The sequence below is a fragment of the Eptesicus fuscus genome, chromosome 2 (assembly GCF_027574615.1).
Source record: "Eptesicus fuscus isolate TK198812 chromosome 2, DD_ASM_mEF_20220401, whole genome shotgun sequence".
Classification (NCBI taxonomy): Eukaryota; Metazoa; Chordata; class Mammalia; order Chiroptera; family Vespertilionidae; genus Eptesicus; species Eptesicus fuscus.
This window is the reverse complement of record NC_072474.1, coordinates 23,375,495-23,392,963: the sequence shown is the minus strand read 5'-3', so window position 1 is coordinate 23,392,963 and position 17,469 is coordinate 23,375,495. Positions and strand designations below refer to the sequence as shown.

The 17,469-nt window shown below is 39.8% G+C and overlaps 2 protein-coding genes and 1 long non-coding RNA gene across 12 annotated transcripts in view; 1 reads left to right on the top strand and 2 right to left on the bottom strand.

Moving 5' to 3' along the window:
• The window catches only part of CACNB2 (calcium voltage-gated channel auxiliary subunit beta 2), a 363,162-nt gene extending 359,263 nt beyond the window's left edge, over positions 1-3,899 (top strand). For all 9 annotated transcript variants that reach the window (XM_054725897.1, XM_008148840.3, XM_008148842.3 and 6 more), the window contains 3 exons: positions 520-615; positions 1,681-1,866; positions 2,778-3,899. In XM_054725897.1, coding sequence (XP_054581872.1) covers positions 520-615; positions 1,681-1,866; positions 2,778-3,272 — 777 coding nt within the window. In that variant the 3' untranslated portion in view covers positions 3,273-3,899. The remainder of the gene's footprint in view (positions 1-519; positions 616-1,680; positions 1,867-2,777) is intronic.
• Positions 1-7,542, bottom strand: part of LOC129151369 (uncharacterized) — a 60,063-nt gene extending 52,521 nt beyond the window's left edge. Inside the window, exons 1-3 of one of the 2 annotated variants that reach the window (XR_008558057.1) lie at positions 7,480-7,542; positions 4,384-4,496; positions 585-661 (exon numbers count right to left, since the gene is read on the bottom strand). This is a non-coding gene — a long non-coding RNA (uncharacterized LOC129151369). Of the gene's footprint in view, positions 1-584; positions 662-4,383; positions 4,497-7,479 lie in introns of those variants that run through there. The other variant, XR_008558059.1, reaches the window with a different exon arrangement.
• Positions 7,543-8,898: 1,356 nt separating this feature from the next.
• Positions 8,899-17,469, bottom strand: part of NSUN6 (NOP2/Sun RNA methyltransferase 6) — a 52,488-nt gene continuing 43,917 nt past the window's right edge. Inside the window, exons 10-11 of the mRNA XM_008148851.3 lie at positions 13,053-13,178; positions 8,899-9,147 (exon numbers count right to left, since the gene is read on the bottom strand). Coding sequence (XP_008147073.2) covers positions 8,920-9,147; positions 13,053-13,178 — 354 coding nt within the window. The 3' untranslated portion in view covers positions 8,899-8,919. The remainder of the gene's footprint in view (positions 9,148-13,052; positions 13,179-17,469) is intronic.

The window sequence follows — 17,469 nt, the reverse complement described above, 5'->3', positions numbered from 1 at the left end:
TGCACAAATTCGTGCACCAGGCCTCTAGTAGGTCACAGAAAGAGATACTTTCTGGCCCTAGCCAGTTTGGCTCAGTGGATAGAGCTTCAGCCTGTGGACTGAAGGGTCCCGAGTTTGATTCCTGTCAAGGGCATATGCTCGGGTTCCGGGCTCAATCCTTAGTAGAGGGTATGCAGGAGGCAGCCCATCAATGATTCTCTCATCGTTGATGTTTCTCTCTCTCCTTCTCCCTTCCTCTCTGAAGTCAATAAAAAAAGTATACTTTTTGGGTTTCTCAAGAACTGTTTAAAACAAAGGGGTCATGAGACAAAACGTTTGATAACTACTAGCCTTGAAAAGGGACTCAGAATAAGCTCTGAAGATTTATGTGAACATATCAATTTTGCAGGTAATCTTCATAGCTCGTTTTATTATAAGCCACTTGTACTGTATATAAAAGTCCCCAGAGAAAGGAGTGGTGAATCTTGTCATTGATCTGAGTGCAAATATACCTCCGTTTAAAAATCTTATCTTTTACAGGTTTTACAAAGGTTAATAAAATCTCGAGGAAAATCTCAAGCTAAACACCTCAATGTCCAGATGGTAGCAGCTGATAAACTGTCTCAGTGTCCTCCAGTAAGTCCTCTTTATATACACTATAATCTAGAGGAAGAGATCAGACCTGGCATTATATTAAAAAACAAAAAGCAGACAGTTACATGCCTGTTGGGGGAAAGAATCCTCATCACTTAGCAGTGAGCATCATTCTAAAGAAGTGAACTGTCCTACTTCCTGCCATGAACACTTGCCCCGATCATGACTTACAAAAAGCTATGGCAAGTTCTGAGGTCACCTCACCTTGTAAATAACACCTCATTTGTATCTTAAATGAACAAGATGTTGACTTCAAAAACTTGGTCTATAAGATAGACCTATTTGGGGTTAATCCTACTGACCATAGGGATTGACTTGCTGCCTCTTCAATAGCTCTCTGAAAAATTGATTTGAGACCCTGTAAAAATAAATGTCTAAACAGTCACCCAGATTCTGACATCTGAATACAGACCTACTTCTAATTCATGCTTTACATACCCTGCCAGGGGACTACAGATGGCTTTTAGGTTGTTGTTTTTTAAGTGCAAGTATTTCAGAAGCTCCAAAAATTAGGACTATATCCATTTTGATTGCTTGGAGTTAAAATTTATGATAAACAATTTTTGAAGTTTGGGCCTTGTCAAATCATCAGTGGTTTCCGTTTCTTCTGCTAAACTCCATGTCCTTATCTTTCCTCATTAACTTTCAGGGTTAAACTTTTCAGTCTATGTCAAAACAGGTTTCTTCCTGTACTAGTCAGATTGTATTATTTTCTTTTTATATCTCTTTCTACCATAGTATCAATTCCTGTTTTCACTACTGACAGACAACTTTTCCATCATGCCCTTTAACAACTACTATTACACCTGTTCACTTCCTGGTCATTGCCGCTGGTTAAGCATCCAATATTCTAACAATGACGTAATCTGACTAAGCAGGACAGCCAGCGATGGAAAAGGGAAAGGAGCACATGAGCCACAGCACATACAAAGCACTGCAGCTCATGAGCCCCTCCCTCCCTCCTTTCATGAGGCTGGGGTAGGGTTGTGAAACTCAGTCAGTACTGGGCTGGTAGAAGTGTGCTCTCTGACATGTTTGCCTCTGCAGGAGTTGTTTGATGTGATCTTGGATGAGAACCAGCTCGAGGATGCTTGTGAGCACCTTGCCGACTACCTGGAGGCCTACTGGAAGGCTACCCACCCTCCCAGCAGCAATCTCCCCAACCCTCTCCTTAGCCGCACTTTAGCCACTTCAGCGCTGCCTGTTAGCCCCACTGCAGCCTCTAATTCACAGGTGAGAGGAGTTCTTTACTGTGTTCGTTGAGAAGCCAGGCTGCCTAAGGTCACAGTGCTGGGGTCCAAGCCCAGGTACCCAGCGCAGTGCTTGTGCCAGTGGAGTGGCTCTATCCAAACAGACACTGAGTCACTTAGACATCTTCAGTGTCAGTGTTTGGCTAAGAAAAGCAGGGTAAACACAATATGCTATGAAGACTATGAAGCTATACAGACTTTAGAACTCTCTGCTACATCTTAGGACAGGGATAGAAGAACTTTCTATACAGCAGCAAAGACAGTGGAAGCAGAATGTCAGCTGCAAGGCTGGGCTCCACCTCTTACCAAGCACATAACCGTGAATAAGTCCCTTATCTGCTTTTTCCCTGAGATGCCTCTGGCAACCTATCCCAGGGTTATTGCATTAATGACTTAATTATTAATTAATGTGGCTGCTAAAATAGTGCTTGTCTCACAGTACGTGCCATTTAAGCATTTCATATTTTATCTCCTTAATCCGTACCTTAAGCCAAAGCCAACATCCTAAGGCATTTTAATCTTCCTGCATGTATTCAAACGGGGGTAGTTAAGTATACACCCATGTGTAGAAAAATCTTAGGGACCTGTATCTGTATTTAAACCGCGAAAGAACATGTAAAATGTCCTCCCTCATTTAATCATTTAAATAAAAAGATTATTCTGTGTACTGTTCTAGGCACTTACAAATTGACAAAGTCCAATATGATATAGTACAAACCTTATAAATGCCACTAGACATCATTAAAAGAATTAGGTAACTTAGCAAGGTGAGATTTCATTTCAGCATTTTAGATCCTTAAAAGGAACTAAACTTGAATAGACCTGCTTTGTGATGCCTTAGTTCCTTACACTCTGACCAAGGTTAATGCCTGTGTTTTCTCCCTTCGACACCAGGGTTCTCAAGGCGATCAGAGGACTGACCGCTCTGCTCTCGCCCGCTCTGCCCCACAAGCTGAGGAAGAACCTTGCCTGGAACCAGCCAGGAAGTCCCAGCACCGGCCTTCCTCCTCAGCCCCGCACCACAACCATCGTAGTGGGACAAATCGAGGCCTCTCCAGGCAGGAGACATTTGACTCAGAAACCCAGGAGAGTCGAGACTCTGCCTACGTGGAGCCGAAGGAAGATTACTCCCATGAGCATGTGGACTACTATGCCCTACACCGTGACCACAACCACAGAGAGGAGCCCCATGGGAGTGGTGAGCACAGGCACAGGGAGTCTCGGCACCGGTCCAGGGACCTGGATCGAGAGCAGGACCACAACGAATGCAACAAACAACGAAGTCGTCATAAATCCAAGGATCGCTACTGTGACAAGGATGGAGAAGGAATATCCAAAAAAAGGAATGAGGCTGGGGAGTGGAACAGGGATGTTTACATCCGCCAATAACTTTGGTCTGTTTGTGTTTTTGGATTTTTTTAAGTCTTGTATAACAGCACCCTCAATCTAAATCTTTGGGGTCGACATTGCAATCATATGTGATCTGTCTTGTATATTTTGTATTGCTGTTGCTTAAATAGCAATAGTATGACAGAGTATTAATATACTTTTTTTCTTTTCTAAGTGCTATATAAATGTGCCTGGTACGGCTGCAGTCCTCTGGTTGTGTACTGGACTTTTCAAAAACTGTTTGGGGTAGCTGCCACTTGAACAAATTGTTGCCATCCAGGGGGCATTAGTATTTTAAGAAATGTGGTGGATGTTTTAAAAAATATAGTTGACATCTCCAGCAAGCCAGAACTGGCTCAGATAAAAAGTGGAATTTCTTGATTCTCCAGATTTTTAAAATGTAGGCACCTGATATGCATATTCATTCATCCATGGACCACTGTTTCTTGCTTGTACCTCTGGCTGACTAAATTTGGGGACAGATTCAGTCTTGCCTTATACAAAGGGGATCATAAAGTTAGAATATATTTTCTATGTACTAGTACTGTGTACTGTATAGACAGTTTGTAAATGTTATTTCTGCAAACACCTTCTTATAATTATATATAATATATACATATATATATATATATATATATCAGTTTGATCACACTATTTTAGTCTTAATGCCAAGTCAGCAGATTTGCTTTATGAAGTACAGGGACTAGAATTGCCCACATTCAGGAAATTTGTAATAACATTGTGTAGGCGCCTATTTCCATTCTAGTAGAAAGTCTGTACATACTGTAAATATGTGTCATTGCTTGACTTGAAAAGGTTTAATTTCTGAATGTTTTACCATCCCTGTAAGTTTATAATTTTGACCATAAATTATGATAAATATAACCAAACTCCAAAGGTTGTTCTAATCCATGCAGCTCACACTGATTGTGACACACATTCTTAGTAGCTAGTGTCTCATGTCACTGCACTGGAGTCTACAAGCCGGAACTCTGTATGCACGCGTGTGTGCGTCTGTGTGTAAGAGTATGTGCGAGTGGTTGGTTGAGATGAATCTGAATGCAGAAGACTAATAAGGAAACTAGAGACTGGTATCTAGAATCCTACCCACCTGGCTTTGAGCTGAATTGTGCTGCATGACGCTGTAATGATCCGTTGAGCAGGCAGGGAGCATGCTGCCAAAGGTGACTGGGAAAGCGTTCTGTTGGCTCCTTGTTTTTGCTCCTATAGAGCAAAAAATACAGGCAACTTTAACTGTGAGTGTTTCACTGGAAATGTACAATCTTTGTGTGTTCGAGTACTTGTTATAGTAAGAAACGTTTACACAGCTTGTAGAATTATTTCGTGGGAAAATAAATTTTTCTAACTTCTCCCACTTACTTTTCTAACCCTGCTTATTGTTCTGTTATCTTCCAGTATACCTATCATTCCATCCCCACCACAAACTCAAAGAGTTTCACTGTCTGTCAAAACCTAGAAGTGCTTCTTATAACCAAAGTTTCTGCTCTTCAGAAGTAATCAGGGCAAATGGGGTGACTTGAAGTGAACAAAATGGTCAGAGCATTTTCCTACATCAGACATCTATGAAGGGGAAACTAGAAGATATTATCTCAATGATGCTGCTGTGAGCAGCTCACAATGTGGTTGTCATGTAAAGGCTAAACCTCCATGTGTACATTTTGTCCAGTTATGACTGGACCATGAGACAGTATTTGGTGTACAAGTACCTGAAATTTGTCCCTGGAGAATGCCTCTCTATAATTGCCTGACTTCAGATTATATAATTATGATTTTGTTAAGTTAATCTATTTTTGTCTTGCTTCTTTTATTATTCCAGGTTCTTGCCAAATATTACTGGACCTTTATAAATAAAATGTTTCACGGTTAACTCCTTACTTTCCCTACTCCGAAGGAAACTCAGTTTTAAAAATGAGTTACATATATAGTGTTTTATCAGCTAATATGAAACATTTCCCTCAGAACCAGTGTATTTGTTAATTAGCTCCGTACTGTTGAAATGAATTTATTGACTACAAAAACTGTAGTCATATTATATAAATTGATGCAAAGTAGTCACATCATTGGAAAACCATATTCCAATTAAGATTACTTTTATAAAATATTTCTGATAAACTTTCCATCATGGTAAGATGCTGCTGATTACCAGCCTCCTTCTTTGCTACACATAATTTCATCCCAATAATAACTTTAGAATATTTAAATTCTTGAAGTATAACTGGTATGTATCTAACCTGCTGCTACTATTAATCCCTTTCAAAAAGTTGTGCTAATGGAGTCCATTTTTAAAATTCTAAACCTGGATTCTTAGGGTTTTTTTTTTAACTTTATTGTGTAATGTTAGTCCAAATCAGAGTATTTCTCAAAAACTATATTGCAGGATTTGAGATAAGAGTATCTATACATGAAAACTGTATAGTGAACATATCTGTAAACAGTCTGTACTAAATTTGTAAATGAAGAAATAATCCCAGACAATGGGATATTTACTGACTTGTGGAATATAAAATTATAGTCTTTTCACAAAGCAAAAGCTTAACCTTAACTTAGTTGTAGAATCATGATTTTTGTAGTCTACCTAGAAAATGCTGGAAATGTTCTTAATAGATTCTACTCTGTTTTTTGTCAAACCCATTTCAGTTTTTACTATGCTCTTTCTCTACTGCTCATTTAAGTTACTGTTACAAAAAGGTGCTGCTAAATGTAGGGTGTCTTAGTCATATTGTACTTTGGGACAATGCCACATTTTTAACACGGTCTGCTCTGCATTCCTGTTAAACATTTGCTGTCAGCTACACTGAACTGTTCAACAAACCTGATTTAAAGAAATTAATCTAAAACAAATAAAGAGCTGGCTTCTGCACTGTTTATTATTAGTAGCATCAATTGTGATTTGAGGAATGATTCTTACAGTTGAGAATATATTAAATATTCAACGATTCCCACTTGTGGAGCATTTTCCTTGGGACAATGCCAATCACTGATGTTATTTTAGTGACCTTCCCATGATGTCATAAAATAATAGCTAAGGTAGGTAAAGGATCTTTTAAGATATGAGCACAGCAAAATAATACTCCTTAATAATTAATAATAATTCTCTTCCACCTTAATTCAGACTATGAATTTTATTATTCCTTCATTTTTAAATGAAGATCCATTTTGATGACAAATTTAATTCCTCATCCTTGCTCAGTGAGGTAATGCTGCTAGTCTCAGATATTCTGATCTTATTGAAACTTTAAGTCACACTGTTAGAGAAAAAAAGATTACATGGTTTTGGATCAGTTGTTTCATTCTGGCTAAATTATATTTTTTAACTATTTGTACTTCTCTTTGCTGTTTAAAATGTGATAGTTTACTCACTGTTAAATTAAATGCTTTTTCTGTTTCACAGATATGTCAACACTAAGGTTAAAAGATAATATATCAATTTCTTCCACATTTTCCTGATCTTTTTCCTTTTTATTGTATTTTTTTGTTTATTTGTCCTTTTAAGATTGAATGTGTTTCGTTTTTCAATTTGCTTTATTTTTTGAAGGAAAGAAACCACTGAAAATGTGTATGTTAAAGGAAATACTTTTAAGAATTTAATTTATTTGTCCTGTTTTCGATATGCAAATATTTTTCTTCTATTTTGCCCACATTGCTTATATTTTGCTATTTATCAGTATTAACCAAAATTTATACATTTGTTGCTACCATTTTCATCCCAGCTTAACACATAAGGCTTGGTCGAGAACATGAGAGAAAATGGATTTTGTGCATTAAAACAAAATATATTTAAAATTTGGAGAGGTGTGCTGAGTCCTAGAAACAGAAGGGCCACAGGTAAACACTATTACTCTTTAGTCAAATGACATCTATTGGATATAAGGCAGACTGAAGGATATAAACAAGTCAGATATTTGAATCTTTGGAGCTTGAATATTTTTTCCCCTCATTCAATAAGCATCTGTTGGCAACCTGCTAGGAAGCAGTGACAGAAAACACAGGGTCCCTGCCCCCAGAATCTCCCCAAGTCTGAAGATAGTAGTTAGGAGCATGCCTAGAAAACTAGAGTATTCTCAAAGTGCCACAACAGCAGTAAATATGGTCCCTAGGGGTATAGAAAGACAAATGACTACCTCAAACTCAGGGAAGGGTATTCAAGAAAGGCTTCTTCAAAGATGAGGCCAATGAAAGGTCTTACCTGACCCAGGAGGCCTTGCAATCTCGATGGGTATAATAGTTATGAGACATTCCTAGCAGAAACCTATGGAGGGGGGAAAGAAACTATTAGGCAATTATTTCCAACTCTCCACTTACATGCCCAAGGCTCAGGAATTTGGGGATGATTTGATAAGTGTTATCAAAAACATGTATATAACTATATATGACAGCCTTTAAACTAAGGCTGAATGTTTAAATATATCTCATCTAAAAAAACAAGTAGGATGAAGCAAGAATAAGTTTATTTATTTATTTATTTTTTAAGCAGTCACTTACATTGGCCACTATAGGGGATGATTGATCAATTTTGTTGTTTTAGATCAGTGGTCACCAACCTTTCGGACCTCAAGGACCACCAGTGGTCCGCGGACCACCAGTTGGCAACCGCTGCTCCAAAGGTTTCCTTAAACCAACAGTCGCCAACATTCCGGACCTCACGGTCCACCATGGCAACCACTGGTTTAGATGATGTTCTTGCTTTTACCTAAATTCAGATTTGATTTTGAAGTGGTCTTTTTGTATCTTGATGTGTCATAGTCATAATAGTCTTGCCTGATGTTGGTGTTCTGGGAAATTATGTCCAATAGGAGAACACTAAGGCCTTCCTGTAAATGCCAGGCCAGTTCCTAGTTGTCAGAAGTTGGCTTTCTCTTCCTCACCAATCACGTCTTCATTAACTATTACAGCATGTGTTCCAACAAATTATAAAAGGTACTGACATTGCGGAATATTCTCATTTTTTTAACCTACAAAGTGAAGAAAAGATTCATTTTACTTTTTAGTTTAAATCATGGGAGAGGGTAACACTTTAAACAATAAAAAAAAAAAAAGCTAAAATAAATAATAAATAAATCATGGGGGAGGGGGAAAAGTAAACAGTAAAGGCAGACTCTTATTTACAAGACATCCAGACTTTATTTGAAAGAGGGTTTATTTATCAAATAGTAAGCAGAAAAAGAGGTAAAATATTCGGCTCAGTCATTAGCACATGGTAAATTTCATACCTCCTGTGCCCTGAATTCTTAAGAAACTACTTAATTAGGAACTCAGGAATGAAAAATAATATACTTTATAACCAAATTAAATATTGCTATTTTTTTCCTTGTTAGATTCATTGATTGCCATTAAAAATGAAAACATATGACTCCAAATAAACATGTTTCAGACATCTATAGGCATCTTTTCTTTGTACTCTGCTAAATCCAAAAGGGAAAATTATTCTCAAATTACAAAATATAATCTCATATCTCTCCCCCTCCCCCACCTGTTATTTCCTCCATGTCTCTTGATCACTGGTGAAACAGCTGGCAGCCTTTTCTGTTTCCTTAGCAACCATGCCATCAATCACTTGGCCCAACAATAAATTGGTCTTTAAATTAAAACACACACACAACAGAGCAAATGTTCGGAACTTTCATTTCTAAGGATCCTTCTCCTCCATACTTTTGCATTTTACAAATTTTGCAATGAAAAAACCTATACAATCCTTATTTGCAAGCCAAATCATGTCTTCTACTCTGGCCTCTTTGAGAGAATCAATGTCCATGTCCTGTAATGGCACAACAGATGGATCAAATCGCTGCAGCTGTTTCAATTGTTCAAATGACAGGCCAGCTCCCAGCATTCCTTGTCCTCCAATGTGTGGTTCCTATTTAGAGGAAATAAATAAAAATATACATGAACACCCTACAATTAGCAAGTATAGGTGCCTGTGCACAATTTAAAAGACAAATTCAGTTGTATTATCACAAGTTCCAAAAATAGAAAAATGAGTAAATACCTTTTATTTTTGTAGAATATACTGTTTTTCCAGGTAGTGAAGTGGGGAAGCAGTAACATATGGTCACATAAAGAATAAATATTAAAACTCTGCTTATCAAACATCATGACATCTCAAAGGACCTGAGCGTCATAGTTAAAAATACAAATCATAGCCCTGCCACATTTTAGTTACGTGACCTTAAGCAAGTTAACTTTACCTAATCGTTCCCTCATCTTATAAAATATAAAATACTCAGATATTCAGAGGCTTAAATAAAGAAGGTGCTATCATGCCTGGCTGTAGTGGCATATAGTGGCTGTCACACAAGAGGTATATGGTCCTTAATAAATGGAACATTATATATATAAAAGCCAAGCGACTGGAATGCCGAAATGACTGGAACAACCGCAACAACCAGAAAGACCGGTTGCTATGACCGGCACTGCGGCCGGCCAATTGGCCCAATTGGGGGATGGCCCCTCCCCCTGGCCGGCAACAACCCCGATCCCCCCCTCACCCTGATCGGGGGTGGGGCTGGCCGGCCAACCTCCCGTGTCCTCTCCCTGGCCGGCCTGGCCTGATTGGCCCCCATTGGGGCAGGCCAGCCGGACGTCACCCGTGCACAAATTTGTACACCAGGCCCCTAGTTATCAATCACAGCAATAGATAAAATTCAGTTTTATATATGAGACTTCCCCAAACTGAGTTCCTAAAGATGCCTCTCTCTGACCCATTCCAACTAGATAAGTTTTTGTTGTTTTTAAATGTACTAGAATATAAAAAAGAGATCAATTAAGGCAGCATCAATCAGTTTAGAGGCATAAAGAATCATAAGGAATTGAGTGATACTAGCAAACAACTACTGTGAAAGACCCATAATCCTAATTTAACTCCCCATTTCACAGACAAATGTTTGTGTTACTGAATATATATTTTCTTAGTTGTATGCCTGAAAACCTGTATTTATTAACCTATGGGGGTGGAGTGGGTAGAATCTCTCCTTTAGTTAAACATTGATACATACAAAATTTCATGTGAATTCTGAAGTCTTCCTTTCATTTACAATGTAATTACCTTAATTTCTGCATCCAGAAACCATCTCTGGATTGCTTTTTACTTATGTATTCCATAATTCTACACAGAATTCTACAATTCTACACAGAATTCACCAGAATTCTATACAGAAAGGCATTAAAGTTACATGTTCAATGATCTGAATGCATATGAGCATTATGACAGATTTAAGCTTAATCTCAAACATCATGGACTAAAAACCTAGCCATAAACATATTTTCAATAAAAATCATAACAGAAACATGGTGCTAGGTAAAATGAAGTACAAGAAAGCTTTCTAAATGCTATATAATTTACATAAGAAACTGTAAAGAAGCAATAATCCTAAACCATTACCCCACTTTGATTAGTCTTTTGATATTCTAGTTATTTTAAAGCCTGTTTGGGCTTTGATGTGACATGGGAAAAAACTGCTCAAAAATTTCCTTATTTGAAAAATTTAGAATGGGGAAGAGGGAAAAACTTGGAAACAAAATTCTTAGCAACATGAACAAGAACCATAAGTGAAAGAAAAATCTAATAAGAATACACCTGGGGAGAGAGAAACCAAGATGGTGGCATAGGTAAACACCTATACTGCTGCCTCGCACAACAATTTCAAAACTGCAACTGGAAGACAGAGCAGACATCGTCCAGAACCACTGGAAAGCTGGCTGAGTGGAAATTCTACAACTAGAAGGAAAGAGAAAAGGACATTGAGACTCAGAGGATCTGTGGAGGTGCGGAGACCTGTGCGCGTGAAAAGGGCGGGCGGCTGAATACATGGCTGGCTTACTTGCGGCGTACAGAGAGGGCGGGCAGCAAGCGCGCAGCTAGCTTTCTCGCTCGGGAGGGAAACAAAACCTCCCGACTGCACTGAAATCCAGCCCCAGGTGAGACTTTGGGTACCAGACTCATTCGGGGAGAAACTGGACTGTCTGGCAGTGGGCGAAACTTGAGAGCAGCCTTCTCGGAGAGGTGCGTGCAGCCATTGCCGTGGGACACTGAGACACAGGAATCTTAGGGTGGGGCTGACGGGAAACCAAGGCTGTCTGCTCCACCCTGAGACTCCACCCCACCCAAGCTGAGCACAGAAGCTCTCCCAGCAGAGAAACTGCTGATCCTCACAGCCAATTGGCCTGGAGGTCAACTTCCCCCAGTGATACCAACAACAATCTAGGCTTAACTACAACAAGACTGCACACACAGCCCACAAAGGGGTGCACCAAGAGGATCCACCACAGGTAACTGGGGAGGCTGAGCCATTGGGCCCTGCTAGGACACCTTGCACACAAAGCCACTCCATAAACTCAGGGAAGCAGCTAAAATGCAGAGACAAAGAGGCAGGCCACAAATAAAGGAAATGGACTAAAGCAAAAGACTGGATATAGAGTTCAAAACCACGGTTATAAGGTTTTTCAAGAATTTCCTAGAAAAGGCCGATAAATTTAACGAGACCCTCGAGGATATAAAAAAGGATCAACTAGAAATCAAGCATACACTGACTGAAATAAAAAATATTATACAGAGACCTAAAAGCAGACCAGAGGGTCGCAAGATTCAAGTCAAAGATTTGGAATATAAAGAAGCAAAAAACACTCAACTGGAAAAGCAAAAAGAAAAAAGAATCCAAAAAGTTGAAGATAGTGTAAGAAGCCTCTGGGACAACTTCAAGCGTACCAACATCAGAATTATGGGGGTGCCAGAAGAAGAGAGAGAGCAAGGTACTGAAAACCTATTTGAAGAAATAGTGACAGAAAACTTCCCCATCTGGTGAAAGAAATAGACTTACAAGTCCAGGAAGCGCACAGAACCCCAAACAAAAGGAATCCAAAGAGGACCACACCAAGACACATCATAATTAAAATGCCAAGAGCAAAAGGCAAAGAGAGAATATTAAAAGCAGCAAGAGAAAAACAGTTAGTTACCTACAAGGGAGCACCCATACAACTGTCTACTGATTTCTCAACAGAAACTATGCAGGCCAGACGGGAGTGGCAAGAAATATTCAAAGTGATGAATAGCAAGAAACTACAACCAAGATTACTCTACCCAGCAAAGCTATCATTCAGAATTGAAGGTCAGATAAAGAGCTTCACAGATAAGAAAAAGCTAAAGGAGTTCATCACCACCAAACCAGAATTATATGAAATGCTGAAAGGTATTTTTTAAGAAAAGGAAGAAGAAAAAGATAAAGATAAAAATTATGAACAACAAATACATATCTATCAACAAGTGAATCTAAAAACCAAGGGAATAAAAAAATCTGATGAACAGTATTAACTGGTGAATATAATAGAATCAGGGGCATAGAAAGGGAGTGGACTGACAATTCTCAGGGGAAAAGGGGAGTGGGGGGTGTGGGAAGAGACTGAACAAAAAGCGTACACCTATGGATGAGGACAGTGGGGGGGGGGGTAAGGGCAGAGGGTGGGGTAGGTACCTGGTGGAGGGGAGCTATGGGGGGAAAAAAGAGGAACAATTGTAATAATCTGAACAATAAAGATTTCTTAAATTAAAAAAAAGAATACATCTGGGCTCTGTGGCATTTAACACAAAGGCAAGGGATGAACACAAGGAAAACTTGGTCAGGATGTAAATTCTCTATGGGCAGTCTAAATGGATTTAATGAAACATTTTTGTTTATGACAGTATTTGTTTCAGAAGTTTTACCTGACAATTAAAATAGCCTGTGTTGATCCCTGCACTTAAGTTTCTGTGATGGGAATTATTCTTACCTGGGGCTGAAGCTGAAGGCAAGGAAATGCTGTGAGGGCCCAGGCCACTTGTTCCTCATTCTCTGCCAGCGTGATGGTGCAGGTGCTGTAAACAAGCACTCCCCCTGGCCTCAGCAGCTTCACTGCCTACAGAAAAACAGGGTCAGACTACATGTACCGCCAGGCTAAATAAACATAGTAAATAGAATGATGTTCTGTATGACCAGGATTCTTTCCTAGATATTCCAGACTAGATATATTTCATTATCTTGGAGCCATTTGGGCCACAACTTTTCCAAATCGGATCATTTGGTTCCATAACTTTAGTTACCAAATTTATATTTTTAGGCCAGTTTTCCTTCTAAATTCCATACTAACATACTGTATTCGATTGCCTTCTCAGTATATCTACTATGGAATTTGATATGTCCCAAAGCGAACCCCTATCTTCTCTCTGAAACCTATTGGAGACGTATTCCTATCATTCCAAATGTTCAGGTCCCAAATCTTAGATTATCCTTTATCACATTCCCAATACATCAGCAAATCCTATTGTCTCTACTTTCAAAATATACACAGAATTTGGCTACGTCTCACCACTTCCATGGCTACCGTTCTGATCCAAGTCTCACGGTCGTTGCCTGGATTGCTGCAAGTCTCCTACTTAGTCCACATCTTCCCCTTACCATTCTACAATCTATTATCAGTATGGTAATCAGAGCACTACTTTCACAACTTACCACTTCTCAGCTCAGAGCCCTTCAAATGCCCTCCATTATCACCTGGAGTCAAAGCCCAAGTCCTGAAAGTGGCTGTCAAGCCCCTACACAAAGCAGGCTGCTTGCTGCCTCTCTGACCTCGCCTTGAACACCTCCTCACTTCGCTTTAGCAACACTGGCCACTGCTGTTCTGGAATATTTATGGCACATTTCCCCCTACCCCCGCAGGACCTGTGCACAAGCGTGGAAACCTCTCCTAATTCTCCTCATTGCTTGCTCTTCACAATTTTCTTATCTCTACTTACATGTCACCTTTCCAGCAATGCCCACCCTGACCACCCTATGTAAAATTGCAATTATTTCAATCCAGCACTCCTATTCTCCCTTTCTTTCTAATAACTTACTCACCTATTTGTTCATTTTCCTACCCAATCAGAATAGAAACCTCATTAATAAAGGCAGAAACTATTCTATCACTACTGCGTTGTCAGCACCTAGAATAATCCTACATAATAAAAGAGTAATATGCAAATTGGCCACACCTTTGCTATGCCCAAACCACGCCCACCAACCAATCAGGGTGAGTATGCAAATTAACCCAACCAAGATGGCAGTTAATTTGCATATCAAGACAGTGTAGAAAGAAGCCAAGCCTGTAGAAGGGAGCGAAGCTGTGGAGAAGCAAGCAAGCGGGGCAGAGGAGAAGGAAGGGAAGCAGGCAGGGCGGGGAGAAGGGACTGAAAGCAGGCGGGACCAGGGGAGAGCACAGCAGGAAGCCATATTGCAGGAATCTTCCTGCAACGGGAACTCTAGTATATTACATAAAATAGGTGCTCAATAAATAATTCCAATAAATAAATGAATCAGGAAATAAGGTGTTATACAAAAATAAATTTGTTCTAAATAATTAAAATTTAAATCTTTTTAAAATTTTAACAAAATATTTCAAAATATACACTGAGTGGCCAGATTATTATGATCTCTGAACGCATAATAATCTGGCCACTCAGTGTATATCCTATATAATAAAAGGCTAATATGCAAATTGTCCCCTCGACCAGGAGTTCAACCAGAAGGCAGGCCGGTCCACCACCCATGTCCCCTCCCCCTGGCCAGGCTGGCCGAACCCCACCCATGCACAAAAATTCATGCACCGGGCCTCTAATACACACACACACACACACACACACACACACACACACACAGAGTGGCCAGATTATTATGTGTTCAGAGATCATAATAATCTGGCCACTCAGTGTATATATATATATTGTATACTTATGCTTTTAAATCAGAGTACAGTAGGTCCTTGGGTTATATAGGAGATCCTTTCCTATGGCGCAACATAACGTGATTTTTGCCGTAAGTCAGAAACAACCTACATAAGCACCTACATAACTCACATGGAACACATACAAAACAGTAATGAAGTGAAACAGTAAAAAAAAATTTAAAAGATAACAATTCCTGACCTTTACTTGTGGAAAATACAGTAAATAATAAAAAACATAAAGCACATATGTACATATGTCAAAATGATGAAAATTTTAATTTTTTATAAAGAAACTAGGGGCCCGGTGCACTAAATTCGTGCACGGGGGTCCCCTCAGCCCAGCCTGCATCTACTCCAATCTGGGACCACTTGGGGAATGTCCGACTGCCAGACATCCCTCTCACAATCCGGGACCACTGGCTACTAACTGCTCACCTGCCTGCCTGCCTGATCGCCCCTAACTGCCCCCCTTGGTGGCCTGGTCATCCCCAAATGCCCCCCCTGCCAGCATAGTCGCCCCTAACTGCCCCTCTGCTGGCCTGGTTGCCCCTGTCCCCCTGCTGGCCTGGTCTCCCCCAACTGCCCCCCCACCGGCCTGGTCACTCCTCACTGCCCCCCTCTGTCAGCCTGGTTGCCACTCACTGCCCCCCTGTGCCAGCCTGGTCGCCCCCAATTGCCCCCCCCTGCAGGCCTGGTCACCCCACGCAGCCTGCTGTTAGTTCATTTGGTCGCCCCTCACTAACCCCCCTGTCATCCTGGTCACCCCACGCAGCCTGCTGCTCTGTTTGGTCACCCCTCACTAACCCCCTGCTGGCCTGGTCACCCCATGCAGCCTGCTGCTCGATCGTTTGGTCATCCCTCACTGACTCCCTTGCTGGCCTAGTCGCCCCATGCAGCCTGTTTGGTTGTCCATTTGGTAGCGATGGTCGCTTAGGCTTTTATATATATAGATGGAGGATGGCGACATAACCACAAAACGATGTATGTCGAGTCCGATGTAACCCGAGGACTGTCTGTATGCTGATCAAAATTTAAATTTTGTTACTGTGGGCCAGCTATTATTTTAAGCAACTTACATGGGTTTTCTCAATAAATCTTTTGAACAAAAATGACTTATAGTTACTCTCTCCACTGATGTAAATTAGGTATAGTTATTACCTCCATTTCTCAGATATGGAATCAATGTACCCAAAGTCACTTATGGAGCGGATGCATGACTCTAATCAAGATTTATCTGATTCTGGCATTCCTCAAGAAACAAGAAAATTCTCAAATAAGCAATCAAGCCTACAGCTTAAAGAAACTAGAAAAAGAAGAAAAAAATAAGCCTAAGGTGAGTAAAAGGAAAATAATAAAGATCAGGGCAGAAATAAACAAAATAGAGTCTAAAAGAAAACAACAGAAAATATAAATTAAACCAAGAGCTGATACTTTGAAAAGATAAACAATATACACTGAGTGGCCAGATTATTATGATCTCTGAACGCATAATAATCTGGCCACTCAGTGTATATCCTATATAATAAAAGGCTAATATGCAAATTCTCCCCTCGACCAGGAGTTTGACCTAGCAGGCAGGCTGGCCAAGAGCCCATATCCCCTCCCCCTGGCCAGGTTGGCCGGACCCCACCCATGCATGAATTCATGCACCAGGCCTCTAATACACACACACACACACACACACACACACACACACACACACACACACACTGAGAGGCCAGGTTATTATGCGTTCAGAGATCATAATAATCTAGCCACTCAGTGTATATATAGCTTTAGCCAGACTCATCAAAAAAAAAGAGGGCCCAAATAAATAGAATCACAAAAGAAAGAGAAGTCACACTAACACCACAGAAATACAAAGAATTACTATATATGCCAATAAACAGAACAACCTGAGGGGGAAAAAAATGGATAAATTCCTAAAACAATACAATCTCCCATGACTGAATAAAAAAAAAAAAAAGAAAACCTGAACAAACCAATAAATAAAATTAAAAAAAATCAAATAAGTAATAATAATAATAATAAAAAACTCCCATTGAACAAAATCCCTGGAGCATATGACTTCATAGGTGAATTTTACCAAATATCACCCCCCCAAAAAAAATACTTAGCCTTCTCAAACTATTCCAAAAAAATAAAGAAGGAAGACTCCCAAACTCATAAGATAAAATCAGTAAAAAGACACTACAAAAAAAAAAAAAAGAAAAAAAAGAAAAGGAAAACAGTATGGAAGTTCCTCAAAAATTTTAAAATAGAACTACCATATGACTCAGCATTCTCACCTTTGAGAATTTATTTGAAGAAATCCAAAACACTAATTTGAAAAGATATATGCATCGCTATGTTCACTGTAGCATTATTTACAACTAAAGGCCCGGTGCACGAATTTGTGCACCAGTGGGTTCCCTCGGCCTGGCCTGTGGGATCAGGGCAAAACCGG